At 49.4% G+C, this 12,142-nt stretch overlaps 2 protein-coding genes across 2 annotated transcripts in view; one reads left to right on the top strand and one right to left on the bottom strand.

The window, feature by feature from the left end:
- The first annotated feature begins 405 nt into the window (after nucleotides 1-405).
- MPDU1 (mannose-P-dolichol utilization defect 1) lies at nucleotides 406-10,324 on the top strand. The gene is made up of 7 exons (XM_071420101.1): nucleotides 406-548; nucleotides 1,577-1,642; nucleotides 1,928-2,060; nucleotides 3,338-3,423; nucleotides 5,715-5,833; nucleotides 7,987-8,097; nucleotides 9,137-10,324. Exons 1-7 carry the CDS (start codon nucleotides 461-463, stop codon nucleotides 9,254-9,256), a joined length of 723 nt encoding a protein of 240 aa, XP_071276202.1. The 5' UTR covers nucleotides 406-460; the 3' UTR covers nucleotides 9,257-10,324.
- A 79-nt stretch (nucleotides 10,325-10,403) lies between these two features.
- The window catches only part of LOC139586580 (disks large homolog 4-like), a 48,843-nt gene continuing 47,104 nt past the window's right edge, over nucleotides 10,404-12,142 (bottom strand). Inside the window, 1 exon segment of the mRNA XM_071420099.1 lies at nucleotides 10,404-11,103. Within this exon segment, the coding sequence (XP_071276200.1) occupies nucleotides 10,742-11,103 (362 nt within the window). The 3' untranslated portion in view covers nucleotides 10,404-10,741.

Raw genomic sequence — 12,142 nt, forward strand, 5'->3', positions numbered from 1 at the left:
AAATTCCCTCAAATTCGGTGCCTGGAATCCCCCAAAGTCGAAACACTCAAGACCCCGCAAATTTGTGTTCGTCACCTACATTTGAGGCTTTAAAGAGAGGATTTGGAAAGGGATGTTTGGGGGTTCAGAGCGCTCCGGACACAAAAGTTGGGTGAATTAGGGGGATTTCTGTGCGATTCGGGGGGATTTAAAACTTTAATCGTATTAATAAAGAACTGGCCAATCACAGCTCGCCGCACCAGCGACGGGCGGGGCCTTACGCCCACTCAACCAATCGCGTTGCGCAATAAACCGTTGACTAATCACAGCTTTGTGTAGCTTTTGATTGACAGGCAACTTCGCTATCCTATCCAATAGAATTACGGGGCGGGTTTAGAGGGGCGGGATTTTCTGGCGTCTCAGCCAATCACGGCATACGAGGGGCGTTTCCCGCCGATTTCCCGTCAGCGCGGGAGCCGCCATGGAGCCGCTCCGGCCTTGGCTCGTCCCGTTCCTGCTGCCCGAGCACTGCTTCGACCGATTCTTCCTCCGCTTCCAGCTCCTCGATGGTGATGGAGGGGCCGCGGGCAGCGAGTTTGGGGCTTTTCGGGCGGTTTTAAGAGGGATTTTGGGGCTCCTTTAAGGGCTGTGGGGGCGGCCGCCATTTTGGTTACGGGCGGGAGTTGTGACGGACGCCGCCATCTTGGCTTTGGGCGCGGGAAAGAAGCGCCGCCATCTTTGTTTTGGGTGTGAGGCGATGTCGCCGCCATCTTTGTTTTGGGTGTGGGGATAGCCAAATTTTGAGGAATTTTGAGAAATTTTTTTAGGGATTTTGGGGCTTTTCGGGGCTATTCGGGCCGTTTTGAGGAGAATTTTGGGGCACCTTCAAGGTCTATGGGGGCGGCCGCCATTTTGGTTACGGGCGAGAGTTGTGAGGGGCGCCGCCATCTTGGTTTTGGGCGCGGGAAAGAAGCGCCGCCATTTTTGTTTTGGCTATGAGGCGATGCCGCCGCCATCTTTGTTTTGGGTGTGGGGATCTCCAAATTTTAAGGGATTCTGAAGGGATTTTGAGGATTTTTTGGGACTTTTTGGGCGGTTTTGGGGGGGATTTGGGGGCTCCTTTAAGGGCTGAAGGGCTGTGGGGGCGGCCGCCATTTTGGTTAGGGGCGAGAGTTGTGAGGGGGCCGCCATTTTTGTTTTGGTTGTGAGGCGATGTCGCCATCTTTGTTTTGGGTGTGGGGCTATCCAAATTTTGAGGAATTTTGAGAAATTTTTTAGGGGTTTTGGGGCTTTTCGGGGCTTTTCGGGCGGTTTTGAGGGGGATTTTGGGGCTCCTTTAAGGGCTGTGGAGGTGGCCGCCATTTTGTTTACTGGCGGGAGTTGTGAGGGGCGCCGCCATCTTGGTTTTGGGCGCGGGAAAGAAGCGCCGCCATTTTTGTTTTGGTTGTGAGGCGATGTCGCCGCCATTTTTGTTTTGGGTGTGGGATATCCAAATTTTGAGGGCTTTTGAGGGGATTTTGAGAAATTTTGAGGGGATTTTGAGGATTTTTTTGGAACTTTGGGGTCACTTCACCTCACCTTTGTCCTTTCTCCGCAGTTCCGTGCCTAAAAATCCTCCTGAGCAAAGTTCTGGGCTACGGGATTGTGGCGGGATCCGTCCTGGGTGAGATTTTGAGAGGATCTGAGGGGATTTGGGAGCTCCAGGGAAGATTTTGGGGGTTTTGTGGTCCCAGATTATTCTAGGATTAATTTGGGGGTGATTTTTTTGAGATGGATTTTTTTCTTTTTTTAAATTTAACCCCATTTCCCCCCTCAGTGAAGGTCCCGCAGCTGCTGAAGGCTTGGGGATCCCTGGGGGCCATTTTGGGGTATTTTCAAGCGGTTTTTTCATATTTTGGGCTGGATTTTTGGGGGTTTTTTGGGTTTTTACCCCATTTTCCCCCCTCAGTGAAGGTGCCCCAGCTGCTGAAGGTTTGGGGGTCCCGCAGTGGGGGGGGGCTCAGCCTCCCCTCGGTGCTGCTGGAGCTGCTGGCCCTGGGGGGCTCTGTGGGCTACGGCTGCGCCCGGGGCTTCCCCTTCAGGTGAGTTTGGGGGAAATTTGGGGGATTTTGGGGGGTTTGGGATGGATTTGGGAAGGATTTTGGGGGATTTGGGGGATTTGAGGGGGTTTGGAGGGGTTTGGGGTGAATTTAGGGGGGATTTGGGGGGGTTTGGGATGGATTTGGGAAGGATTTTGGGGGCTTTGGGAGTGAATTCGGGGGATTTGAGGGGGTTTGGGGTGGATTTGGGGGATTTGGGGGGTTGGGGATGGATTTGGGAAGGATTTGAGGGGGTTTGGAAGGGTTGGGGGTGGATTTGGGGGGGATTTTGGGGGATTTGAGGTGGATTTGGGGGATTTGGGGATGATTTGGGGGGAATTTGGGAGCTTTGGGGTGGATTTGGGAAGGATTTTGGGGGCATTTGGGGTTGGATTTGGGGGATTTGAGGGGGTTTGGGGTGAATTTGGGGGGGGTTTGGGGTGACTTGGGGGTGGATTTGGGGGGCATTTGGGGTGGATTTGGGGGATTTGAGGCGGTTTTGAGGGGTTTGGGGTGAATTTGGGGGGGTTTGGAGGGGTTGGGGATGGATTTTGGGGAAATTTGGGGGATTTTGGGGTTTTGAGGGTGGATTTGGGGGATTTGGAGGGGTTGGGGGTGGATTTGGGGTGAATTTGGGGGATTTTGGGGTGGATTTGGAGTGGATTTTGGGGGGTTTGAGGTGGATTTGGGGGATTTGATGGGGTTTGGAGGGGTTGGGGTGGATTTGGGGGAAATTTGGGGGGGTTTGGGGTGGATTTGGGGGATTTGGAGGCTTGGGGATGGATTTGGGGGAAATTTGGGGGATTTGGGGTGGATTTGGGGTGAATTTAGGGGGGATTTGGGGTGAATTTAGGGGGGATTTGAGGGGGTTTGGGGTGGATTTGGGGGATTTGAGGGGGTTTGGGGTGGATTTGGGGGATTTGGGGGGTTGGGGATGGATTTGGGAAGGATTTGAGGGGGTTTGGGGATGGATTTGGGCTGAATTTGGGGGGGATTTCGGGAGGGTTGGGGTGGATTTGAGGGGGATTTTGAGGGGTCTGGGAGGGATTTTGGGGTCAATTTTGGGGATTTGGGGTGGTTTAGGGGAATTTTGGGGGGCGATTTGAGGAAGTTTGGAGGGAATTTGGGAAATTCTGGGGGAATTTGGGAAATTTCGAGGGAATTTGGGAAATTCTGGGGAACTTTTAGGCTATTTTGGGGCCATTTTCAGCCATTTCCCTCCATCCCTCTCGGGATTCTCCCCATTTTTTCCCCTCCTGACCCCCCCAAAATTCCAACAGCGCCTGGGGGGAGTCGCTCTTCCTCCTCCTGCAGAGCCTCACCCTCCTCTTCCTCATCCTGCACTTCGGGGGCCGCACGGGCCGAGGTTTGGGGGCAATTTGGGCGATTTTGGGGTTTTTTTGGGGGTTTTTTTGGGGTTTTTTTTTGGTTTTTTTGAGGATTTTTGGGGTTTTTTTGAGGGTTTTTTTGAGGGTTTTTTTGGGGGGTTTTGGGTTTTTTTTGGGTTTTTTTTGAGGTTTTTTTTTTTGGTTTTTTGGGGTTTTTTGGCTTTTTTTTTTGTTTTTTTGGGGTTTTTTTTTTGCGTTTTTGGGGTTTTTTTGGGGTTTTTTTGAGGGTTTTTTTGGTGTTTCTTTAGGGTTTTTTTGAGGGTTTTTTTGGGGGGTTTTTGGGATTTTGGGGTTTTTTGGGTTTTTTTTGAGGGTTTTTTTGGGGGGGGTTTGGGATTTTTGAATTTTTTGGGGTTTTTTTGGGGGTTTTTTTGAGGGTTTTTTTGGGGTTTTTTTGGGGGTTTTGGGGATTTTGGGGTTTTTTGGTGTTTTTTGGGGGTTTTTGGAGTTTTTTGTGGGGGATTTTGGGGGTTTTTTGGGGTTTTTTTGAGGGTTTTTTTGGGGGGGTTTGGGTTTTTTTTGGGTTTTTTTTGAGGTTTTTTTTTTTGGTTTTTTGGGGTTTTTTGGCTTTTTTTTTTGTTTTTTTGGGGGTTTTTTTTGCGTTTTTGGGGCTTTTTTGGGGTTTTTTTTTTGGGTTTTTTTGAGGGTTTTTTTGGGTTTTTTTGAGGATTTTTTGGGGGGTTTTTGGGATTTTTGAATTTTTTGGAGTTTTTTTGGGGCTTTTTTGGGGTTTTTTTTGGTTTTTTTGATTTTTTTGAGGGTTTTTTTGGGGGGGTTTTGGGGGGGTTTTTTGGTTTTCTGGGGTTTTTTGGGGGGGGAGTTTGGGTTTTTTTGGGGGGGGGTTTGGGTTTTTTTTGGGGAGGTTTGGGGTTTTTTTTTGCTTTTTTTTGGGTTTTGGGGTTGTTTTTTTTGTTTTTTGGGGGTTTTTGGGGGTTTTTGTTTTTTTGGGTTTTTTTTGGAGGGGAGTTTGGGTTGGTTTTTTTTGTTTTGTTTTTTTGGGGTTTTTTTTGGTGGTTTTTTTGGGGTTTTTTTTTTGCATTTTTTGGGGGTTTTTGGGGTTTTTTTTTGGGTTTTCCTGAGAGTTTTTTTTTGGGTTTTGGGGGTTTCTTGGGGGGGATTTTGCTATTTTTTTGTCTGTTTTTTTGGGCGATTTTGGGGTTTTTTTGGGTTTTTTTGGGTTTTTTTCCCACCCCTGACCCCTTTGTGTCCCCTCCCCTCCAGGGCTGGCGCTCGTGGCCGTTTTTGGGGCGTTTTTGGGGATTTTGGGGTTTTTTTGGTTTTTTTTTTTTTGTTTTTTTGGGGTTTTTTTGGGGGGGGGGTTGGGGGTTTTTTTGGTGTTTTTGGGGTTTTTTTTGGGGGGGATTTTGGGGATTTTTGGGGTTTTTATGGGGGATTTTGAGGGTTTTTTAGGGGGATTTTGGTTTTTTTTTGGGTTTTTTTGGGGTTTTTTTGGGTTTTTTCCAACCCCTGACCCCTTTGTGTCCCCTCCCCTCCAGGGCTGGCGCTTGTGGCCGTTTTTGGGGATTTTGGAGTTTTTTGGGGTTTTCTTGGGGTTTTTGGGGTTTTTTTTGGGGCAATTTTGGGGGTTTTTTTTGGAGCGATTTTGGGGTTTTTTAGGGGGATTTTGGGCTTTTTTTTGGGGTTTTTGGAGTTTTTTGGGTTTTTTTCCCACCCCTGACCCCCTTTGTGTCCCCTCCCCACCAGGGCTGGCGCTCGTGGCCGTTTTTGGGGCGTTTTTGGGGATTTTGGGTTTTTTTTTGGTTTTTTTTTGGGGTTTTTTTGGGGGGGTGTTTTTTGGGGTTTTGGGGGGGGGGGTTGGGGGTTTTTTTGGGGGTTTTTTTCGGGGGGATTTTGGGGATTTTTGGGGTTTTTTGGGGTGTTTTTTTTTGGGGGGTTTTTTGGGTTTTTATTGGGGGATTTTGGGGGTTTTTTTGGGGTTTTTTGGGGTGGTTTTTTTTGGGGGTTTTTTTGGGTTTTTATTGGGGGATTTTAGGGGTTTTTTTGGGTTTTTTGGGGTGTTTTTTTTTGGGGTTTTTTTGGGTTTTTATTGGGGGATTTTGGGGGTTTTTTTGGGTTTTTTTGGGGTTTTTGGGGTTTTTTGGCGGGTTTTTGTGGGGTGGAATTTTGGAGGTGTTTTGGGTTTTTTTGGGGGGGTTTTTTGGGGGTTTTTGCAGTTTTTTGGGGTTTTTTTTGGGTTTGTTTTGTTTTGTTTTTTGGGGTTTTTGGGTTTTTTCCCACCCCTGACCCCTTTGTGTCCCCTCCCCTCCAGGGCTGGCGCTCGTGGCCGTTTTTGGGGCGTTTTTGGGGGTTTTGGTGTCTCCCCTGACCCCGCTGAGCTTCATCACTGCCCTGCAGGCCCTGAACCTGCCCATCATCATCCTCAGCAGGGTGAGGGGGTTGAGGGGGATTCGGGGGGAAATTGGGGGGATTTGGGGGAGTTTTGGGGAATTTGGGGATTTGGGGGGAGTTTTGGGGCAGTTTTAAGGGGAATTTGGGGGAGTTTTGAGGGGATTTTGGGGGGATTTTGGGGGGATTTGGGGCAATTTTGAGGGGTTTTGGGGGGATTTTAGGGGGGATTTTGGGGATTTTAGGGGGATTTTGGGGGATTTTGAGGGGTTTTGGGGGGGTTTGGGGGGATTTTGGGGATTTTAGGAGGGGATTTTGGGAGATTTTGGGGGAGTTTTGAGGGGATTTTGGGGGAGTTTTGGGGGATTTTGGGGGAGTTTTGGTGGATTTTGGGGGGTTTGGGGAGATTTTGGGGGAGTTTTAGGGGAATTTTAGGGGGGTTTTGAGGGGTTTTGGGGCGATTTTGGGGAGGATTTTGGGGATTTTGGGGCAGTTTTGAGGGGAATTTGGGGGATTTTGGGGCAGTTTTGAGGGGAATTTGGGGGAGTTTTGGGGGGATTTTGAGGGGATTTGGGGGGATTTGGGGGGGATTTTGGGGGAGTTCTGGGGGGATTTGGGGATTTTAGGGGGGTTTGGGGGAGATTTGGGGGATTTTAGGGGGATTTGGGGGGAACTTCGGGGGAATTTTTGGGAGGATTTTGGGTATTTTGAGGGGTTTTGGGGGAATTTTTGGGGGGTTTTGGGAGGGAGTTTTGGGGGGATTTGGGGATTTTAGGAGGGGATTTTGGGAGATTTTGGGGGAGTTTTGAGGGGAATTTGGGGCAGTTTTGGGGATTTTGGGGGAGTTTTGGAGGATTTTGGGGGGATTTTTAGGGGGATTTTCGGGGAGTTCTGGGGGAATTTTTGGAGGGTTTTGGGGGATTTTGGGGGGGATTTTGGGGAGATTTGGGGGTTTTTGGGACATTTTGGGTGGGATTTTTGAGGGGATTTTTGGGGGGACTTGGGGGATTTTAGGGGGATTTTGGGGCGATTTTGGGGGAGTTCTGGGGGAATTTGGGGATTTTAGGGGGGGTTTTGAGGGAGTTTGGTGGGATTTTGGGGGGATTTTAAAGGGATTTTTGGGGGATTTTGCTGGGATTTTGGGGGGGATCTTGAGGGGTTTTGGGGGAGTTTTGGGGAATTTGGGGATTTTGGGGGAGTTTTGGGGGATTTTGGGGCAGTTTTGAGGGGTTTTTGGGGGGGATTTTGGGGATTTGAGGGGGATTTTGAGGGGTTTTGGGGCGATTTTGGGGGAGTTTTAGGGGGATTTTGGGGGGGAGTTTTGAGGGGTTTTGGGAGGGATTTTGGGGGATTTGGGGGGGATTTTGAGGGGTTTTGGGAGAATTTGGGGGAAGTTTTGAGGGGTTTTGGGGATATTAGGGGGGATTTTGGGGGAGTTTTGGTGGGATTTTTGGGGGAATTTGGGGGGATTTTGGGGAGTTTTGGGGGGAATTTTGGGGATTTGAGGAGGATTTTGGGAGGATTTTGGGGTAGTTTTGGGGGGGATTTTGAGGGGTTTTGGGGGGATTTGGGGATTTTAGGAGGGGATTTTGGGAGATTTTGGGGATTTTGGGGGAATTTTTGGGGGGTTTTGGGAGGGATTTTTAGGAGGATGTTGGGGGGGGTTTTGGGGAGATTTGGGGGATTTTGAGGGGGATTTTGGGGATTTGGGGGGGATTTTGAGGGGATTTAGGGGGATTTTGGGGGGGTTTTGGGGAAGTTTTGGGGGAAATTATGGGGGAAATTTGGGGGAGTTTTGGGGGGATTTTAGGGGGGATTTTAAAGGCATTTTAAAGGGATTTTGGGGGGATTTGAGGAGGGTTTTGGGGGTTTGGGGATTTTGGGAATTTTGGGGGGAGTTTTGGGGGAATTTTTGGGGGGTTCTGGGGGAGTTCTCAGGGGATTTTGGGGGGATTTTGAGGGGTTTTGGGAGAAATTTTGGGTGAGTTTGGGGTGGAATTTTGGGGTTTTTTTGTACCCAAACCCCACCAAATCCCCTTCTTATTTCACGCTCATTTTGGGTCAATTTATGGAGTTTTTTGTGGGTTTTTTCCCCATTTTTTTGGATTTTTTCCCCTCCCTGATGGCTCAGGGAAGATTTTAGGTTTCCAAATTTTTGGAAAACCCCCAAAAAAGCCCCAAAATTTCCCCCTCAGCTGCTCCAGATCGTGACCAACGCCCGGCAGGGCCACACGGGGCAGCTCTCGGGGGTCTCCACGGGGCTCCTGTTTGGGGGGGCCCTGGCCCGAATCTTCACCTCCCTCACGGTGAGACCCCAAATCCCAAAATCCCTGAATCCCAAAAAACCTCCCCAAAAAAATCCCCAATCCTAAAACCCACCCGGAACCCCAAAAATCCCCAATTTTTACTCAATTTTGCCCAAAATTCAGCCCAAATTCAGCCCAAATTTGCCTCAAATTCACTCAAAACCCCCTCAGATTTGGCCCATTCAAGGTGAGACCCCTCCCCAAATAAAAAAATCCCAAAAACCCCAAATCCCAAAAAACCTCCCCAAAAAAATCCCCGATCCTAAAACCCACCCGGAACCCCCAAAAATCCCCAATTTTTACTCAATTTTGCCCCAAATTCAGCCCAAATTTCTCCCAAAATCCCCCAAATTCCCCCAGATTTCCCCAAAATCCCCCAAATTTCCACAAAATTCCCCAAATTTTTACCCAAATTTCCCCCCCAAAATCCCCCCAAATTTTCCCCACCAAATCCCCCAAATTTTTCCCGCAAATTTCCCCCCAAATTTCCCCCAAAATCCCCCAAATTTCCTCCAAAATCCTGAAATTTCCCCCAAATTTTTCCCCCAAAATCCCCCAAATTTCCCCCAAATTTCCCCCCAAATTTCCTCCAAAATCCCCCAAATCCCCCAAATTTTTTCGCAAAATCCCCCAAATTTTCCCCCCAAAATCCCCCAAATTCCTCCCAAATACCCCCAAATTTTTGCCCCAAATCCCCCCAAATCCCCCAAATTTTTACCAAAATCCCCCAAAATCCTCCAAATTTCCCCCCAAAATCCCCCAAATTTTCCCCCCAAAATCCCAGAAATTTTCCCCCAAATCGCCCAAAATCCCCCAAATTTTCCCCCCAAAATTTTACCAAAATCCCCCAAAATTTTCCCCCAAATTTCCCCCCAAAATCCCCCAAATTTTCCCCAAAATCCCCCAAATTTTCCCCCAAAATCCCCGAATTTTTTCCCCAAATCCCCCAAATTTCCCTGAAACCCCCCAAAATCCCCCAATTTCCCCCAAAATCCCCCAATTTTCCCCAAAATCCCCCAAATTTCCCCCAATTTTGCAGGAAACCGGGGATCTCCTTTTGGCCTCCACCTTCGCGGCCTCGGCCGCCTGCAATGGGGTCCTGCTGGCCCAGGTGCTGCTTTTGGGGGGCTCCCGGGACCCCCACCCCAAACGGGAGTGACCCCAAAATCCCCAGCACCCCAAAAACCCCAAAATCCCCCCAAAAATCCCCCCCAAAATCGCGATTTTTTGGGGGGGTTTAAAAGGGGATTTTTGGCTCTTATGCTCCGAGAACCCCAAAAATTTCCCTTGGAATCACAGCGAGATTTGATGGGACCCCCCCAAAATTTCACCTGGGACCCCAAAATTTCACTTGGGACCCCCAAAATTTCACCTGAGACCCAAAAATTTTGTGGAAAGCCCAAAATCACCCCAAAATTCAGATTTTTTAAAGAGGATTTTGGGGAGGTTTCCGTGCTCTGGGACCCTAAAATCTCACCTGGGATGGTCCCAAATTTTTATGGGACCCCCAAAAATCTTCCCGGGATCCCCCAAAACTTCAGGGACCCCCAAATTTTTATGGGACCCCAAAATTCCCCCCCGGGACCCCCCAAAAAACCCCTGGGACCAAGGTGGGAAATGGGCGTGGCCAGAGCGCCCCGCCCACTCCCCCCCCCCCAATAAATTTGGGGTCCCCCCCATTCCAGGGGGGGTCTCCCCCCCCCTTTTTCTGCTTGGTAATAAATTAATTACAACTGGTAATTAGCGATAATTAGGGCGGGAAGGTGCTGAGGTGGTGATGAGGGTGGGAAAACCCCGCCCTCCATTCATAAACCCCGCCCTCCATTCATAAATCCCGCGCTCCGTTCTTAAACCCCGCCCTCCATTCATAAATCCCGCGCTCCGTTCTTAAACCCCGCCCTCCATTCATAAATCCCGCGCTCTGTTCTTAAACCCCGCCCTCCATTCATAAACTCCGCCCTCCATTCACAAACCGCCTTGGCCGCGCCTCCATTGCGCGCTCTCGCTTCTGATTGGCTGCCGCTCCCGTGCCGGTTCCCACGCGTCCTTTCCACCCCAAAACCGCCCAAAATCTCCCCAAATTCCAACTCCGGGTGGGTCCCCGACCTCCGCGACCCCTCCAGCACCCCCCAAATCCCACTCAGGACCCCCCCAAATCCCCCTGAGCCCCCAAACTCCCCATTGAACCCCACAACGACCTTTTCCAATCCGAAAAATTCCCTAAAAATTCCCTCAAAATTTTACCTCCGAGGGGTCCCGCACCCCAAAACTTCCCCTCCCAACCCCCGCCCAATCCCGAACCTCCGGCGTCTCCATCGCTTTTATTCCCACAATTCCAGAATTTCTATGCAAAATACTCTCATCTCCCCTCCCCCACCCCCCTCCCCCTCCCCTCCCTTTGTTTCCCACGCCGAGGGAGGGGGAGGGGGAAGGGGGGGAGGAGGAGGAGGAGGAGGGGGAGGGGGGGCCCCAAACCCCTCCCCAAACCCCTCCCCAAACCCCTCCCCCCCCCCCAAATTTTGAGGCCAGGAGGGGCCGATTCGGGGCCCCCCCCCTCGGGGGCCGTTACAAATATAGAGCTTAAATATGTACAAAAAAAAGAGTCCAAATTTCCGATTTTGGGGGTGGCTGAGGGGGGGCCTTTCTATCCCCCCCACCCCCCCAAAAACCACCGGAGAGGACCCCCCCCAAAAAATTTAAAAAAAAAAAAAAAATTAAAATAATTCAAATAAATTAAAATAATTAACAAGAACCCCATCCCCCAAAGCTTTGGGGATTCCCAGCAGGTCCTGGTGGGGTTTTTTTCGTTGGTTTTTTTCTGGGGTTTTTTTTTGGGGGGGTTTTTTTTTTGTTTTTCCTGTGGTTTTTGGGGGGTTTTTTGTCGGTTTTTTTTTGGGGGGGGGTCCCCCCTTGGCCCTAAGACCCAAATGAAAGGTCCTGAGAGGTCCTCGATGACGCGTTTGACTTTGTGGTAAATCTCCTCGAAGCTGTCGCCTTCCACCATGGCTGGAATGGAAATTTCGGTTTTTGGAGAGGATTTGGGGGATTTTGGGGGGTTTTGAGGGGGTTTGGGGTGAGTAGGGGTCTTCAAATGGTAAAAAAAATGGGATTTTAGGGGGTTTTAGGGGGGTTTGGGGGGTTAAAAAATGGGATTTTGGGGGGGTTTGGGGTGAGTAGGGATCTTCAGAAGGTTAAGAAAAGGGAATTTTGGGGGGTTTATGGAGGTTTGGGGTGGGTAGAGATCTTTGGAGGGTTAAAAAATGGGATTTTGGGGGATTTTGGGGGGTTAAAAAATGGGATTTTTGGGGATTTTAGGGGGTTTTGGGGGGTTTTAGGGGGGTTTGGGGTGAGTAGGGATCTTTGGAGGGTAAAAAAATTGGGATTTTGGGGGGTTTGGGGTGAGTAGGGATCTTCAAACGGTAAAAAAAATGGGGATTTTAGGGAGTTTTGGGGGGTTTTGGGGAGGTTTGGGGTGGGTAGAGACCTTTGAAGGGTTAAAAAATGGGGATTTTAGGGGGATTTTGGGGGGTTTTAGGGGGGTTTGGGGTGAGTAGGGGTCTTCAAAGGGTAAAAAAAATGGGATTTTAGGGAGTTTTGGGGGGGTTTGGGGGGTTAAAAAATGGGATTTTGGGGGTTTGAGGGGGTTTTGGGGTGAGTAGGGATCTTTGGAGGGTTAAAAAAATGGGGATTTTTGGGGGTTTTAGGGGAGTTTTTGGGGAGGTTTGGGGTGGGTAGAGACCTTTGTGGGGTTAAAAAAAAGGGGATTTTGGGGGATTTTTGGGACTATTTAGGGTGGATTTTGGGACTATTTTGGGGTGGATTTGGGGGATTTTTGGGACTATTTTGGGTGGATTTTGGGGGATTTTTGGGTGGATTTTGGGGGATTTTTGGGACTATTTTGGGGTGGATTTTGGGGGATTTTTGGGACTTTTTTGGGACTATTTTGGGGTGGATTTTGGGGGATTTTTGGGACTGTTTTGGGGTGGATTTTTGGGGATTTTTGGGACTTTTTTGGGACTATTTTGGGTGGATTTTGGGGGATTTT

The sequence above is a fragment of the Agelaius tricolor genome, unplaced genomic scaffold (genome assembly GCF_023055355.1).
Source record: "Agelaius tricolor isolate 1412-34295 unplaced genomic scaffold, bAgeTri1.0.p SCAF_125, whole genome shotgun sequence".
Classification (NCBI taxonomy): Eukaryota; Metazoa; Chordata; class Aves; order Passeriformes; family Icteridae; genus Agelaius; species Agelaius tricolor.

Bases quoted from the DNA above. Each gene is read 5' to 3' on its own strand.
- MPDU1 (XM_071420101.1), top strand. From the start codon at position 461: ATGGAGCCGCTCCGGCCTTGGCTCGTCCCGTTCCTGCTGCCCGAGCAC. The intron at 1,643-1,927 runs GTGAGATTTTGA...TTCCCCCCTCAG, and splicing joins TGTGGCGGGATCCGTCCTGG to TGAAGGTGCCCCAGCTGCTG. The intron at 5,834-7,986 runs GTGAGGGGGTTG...TTTCCCCCTCAG, and splicing joins CCATCATCATCCTCAGCAGG to CTGCTCCAGATCGTGACCAA.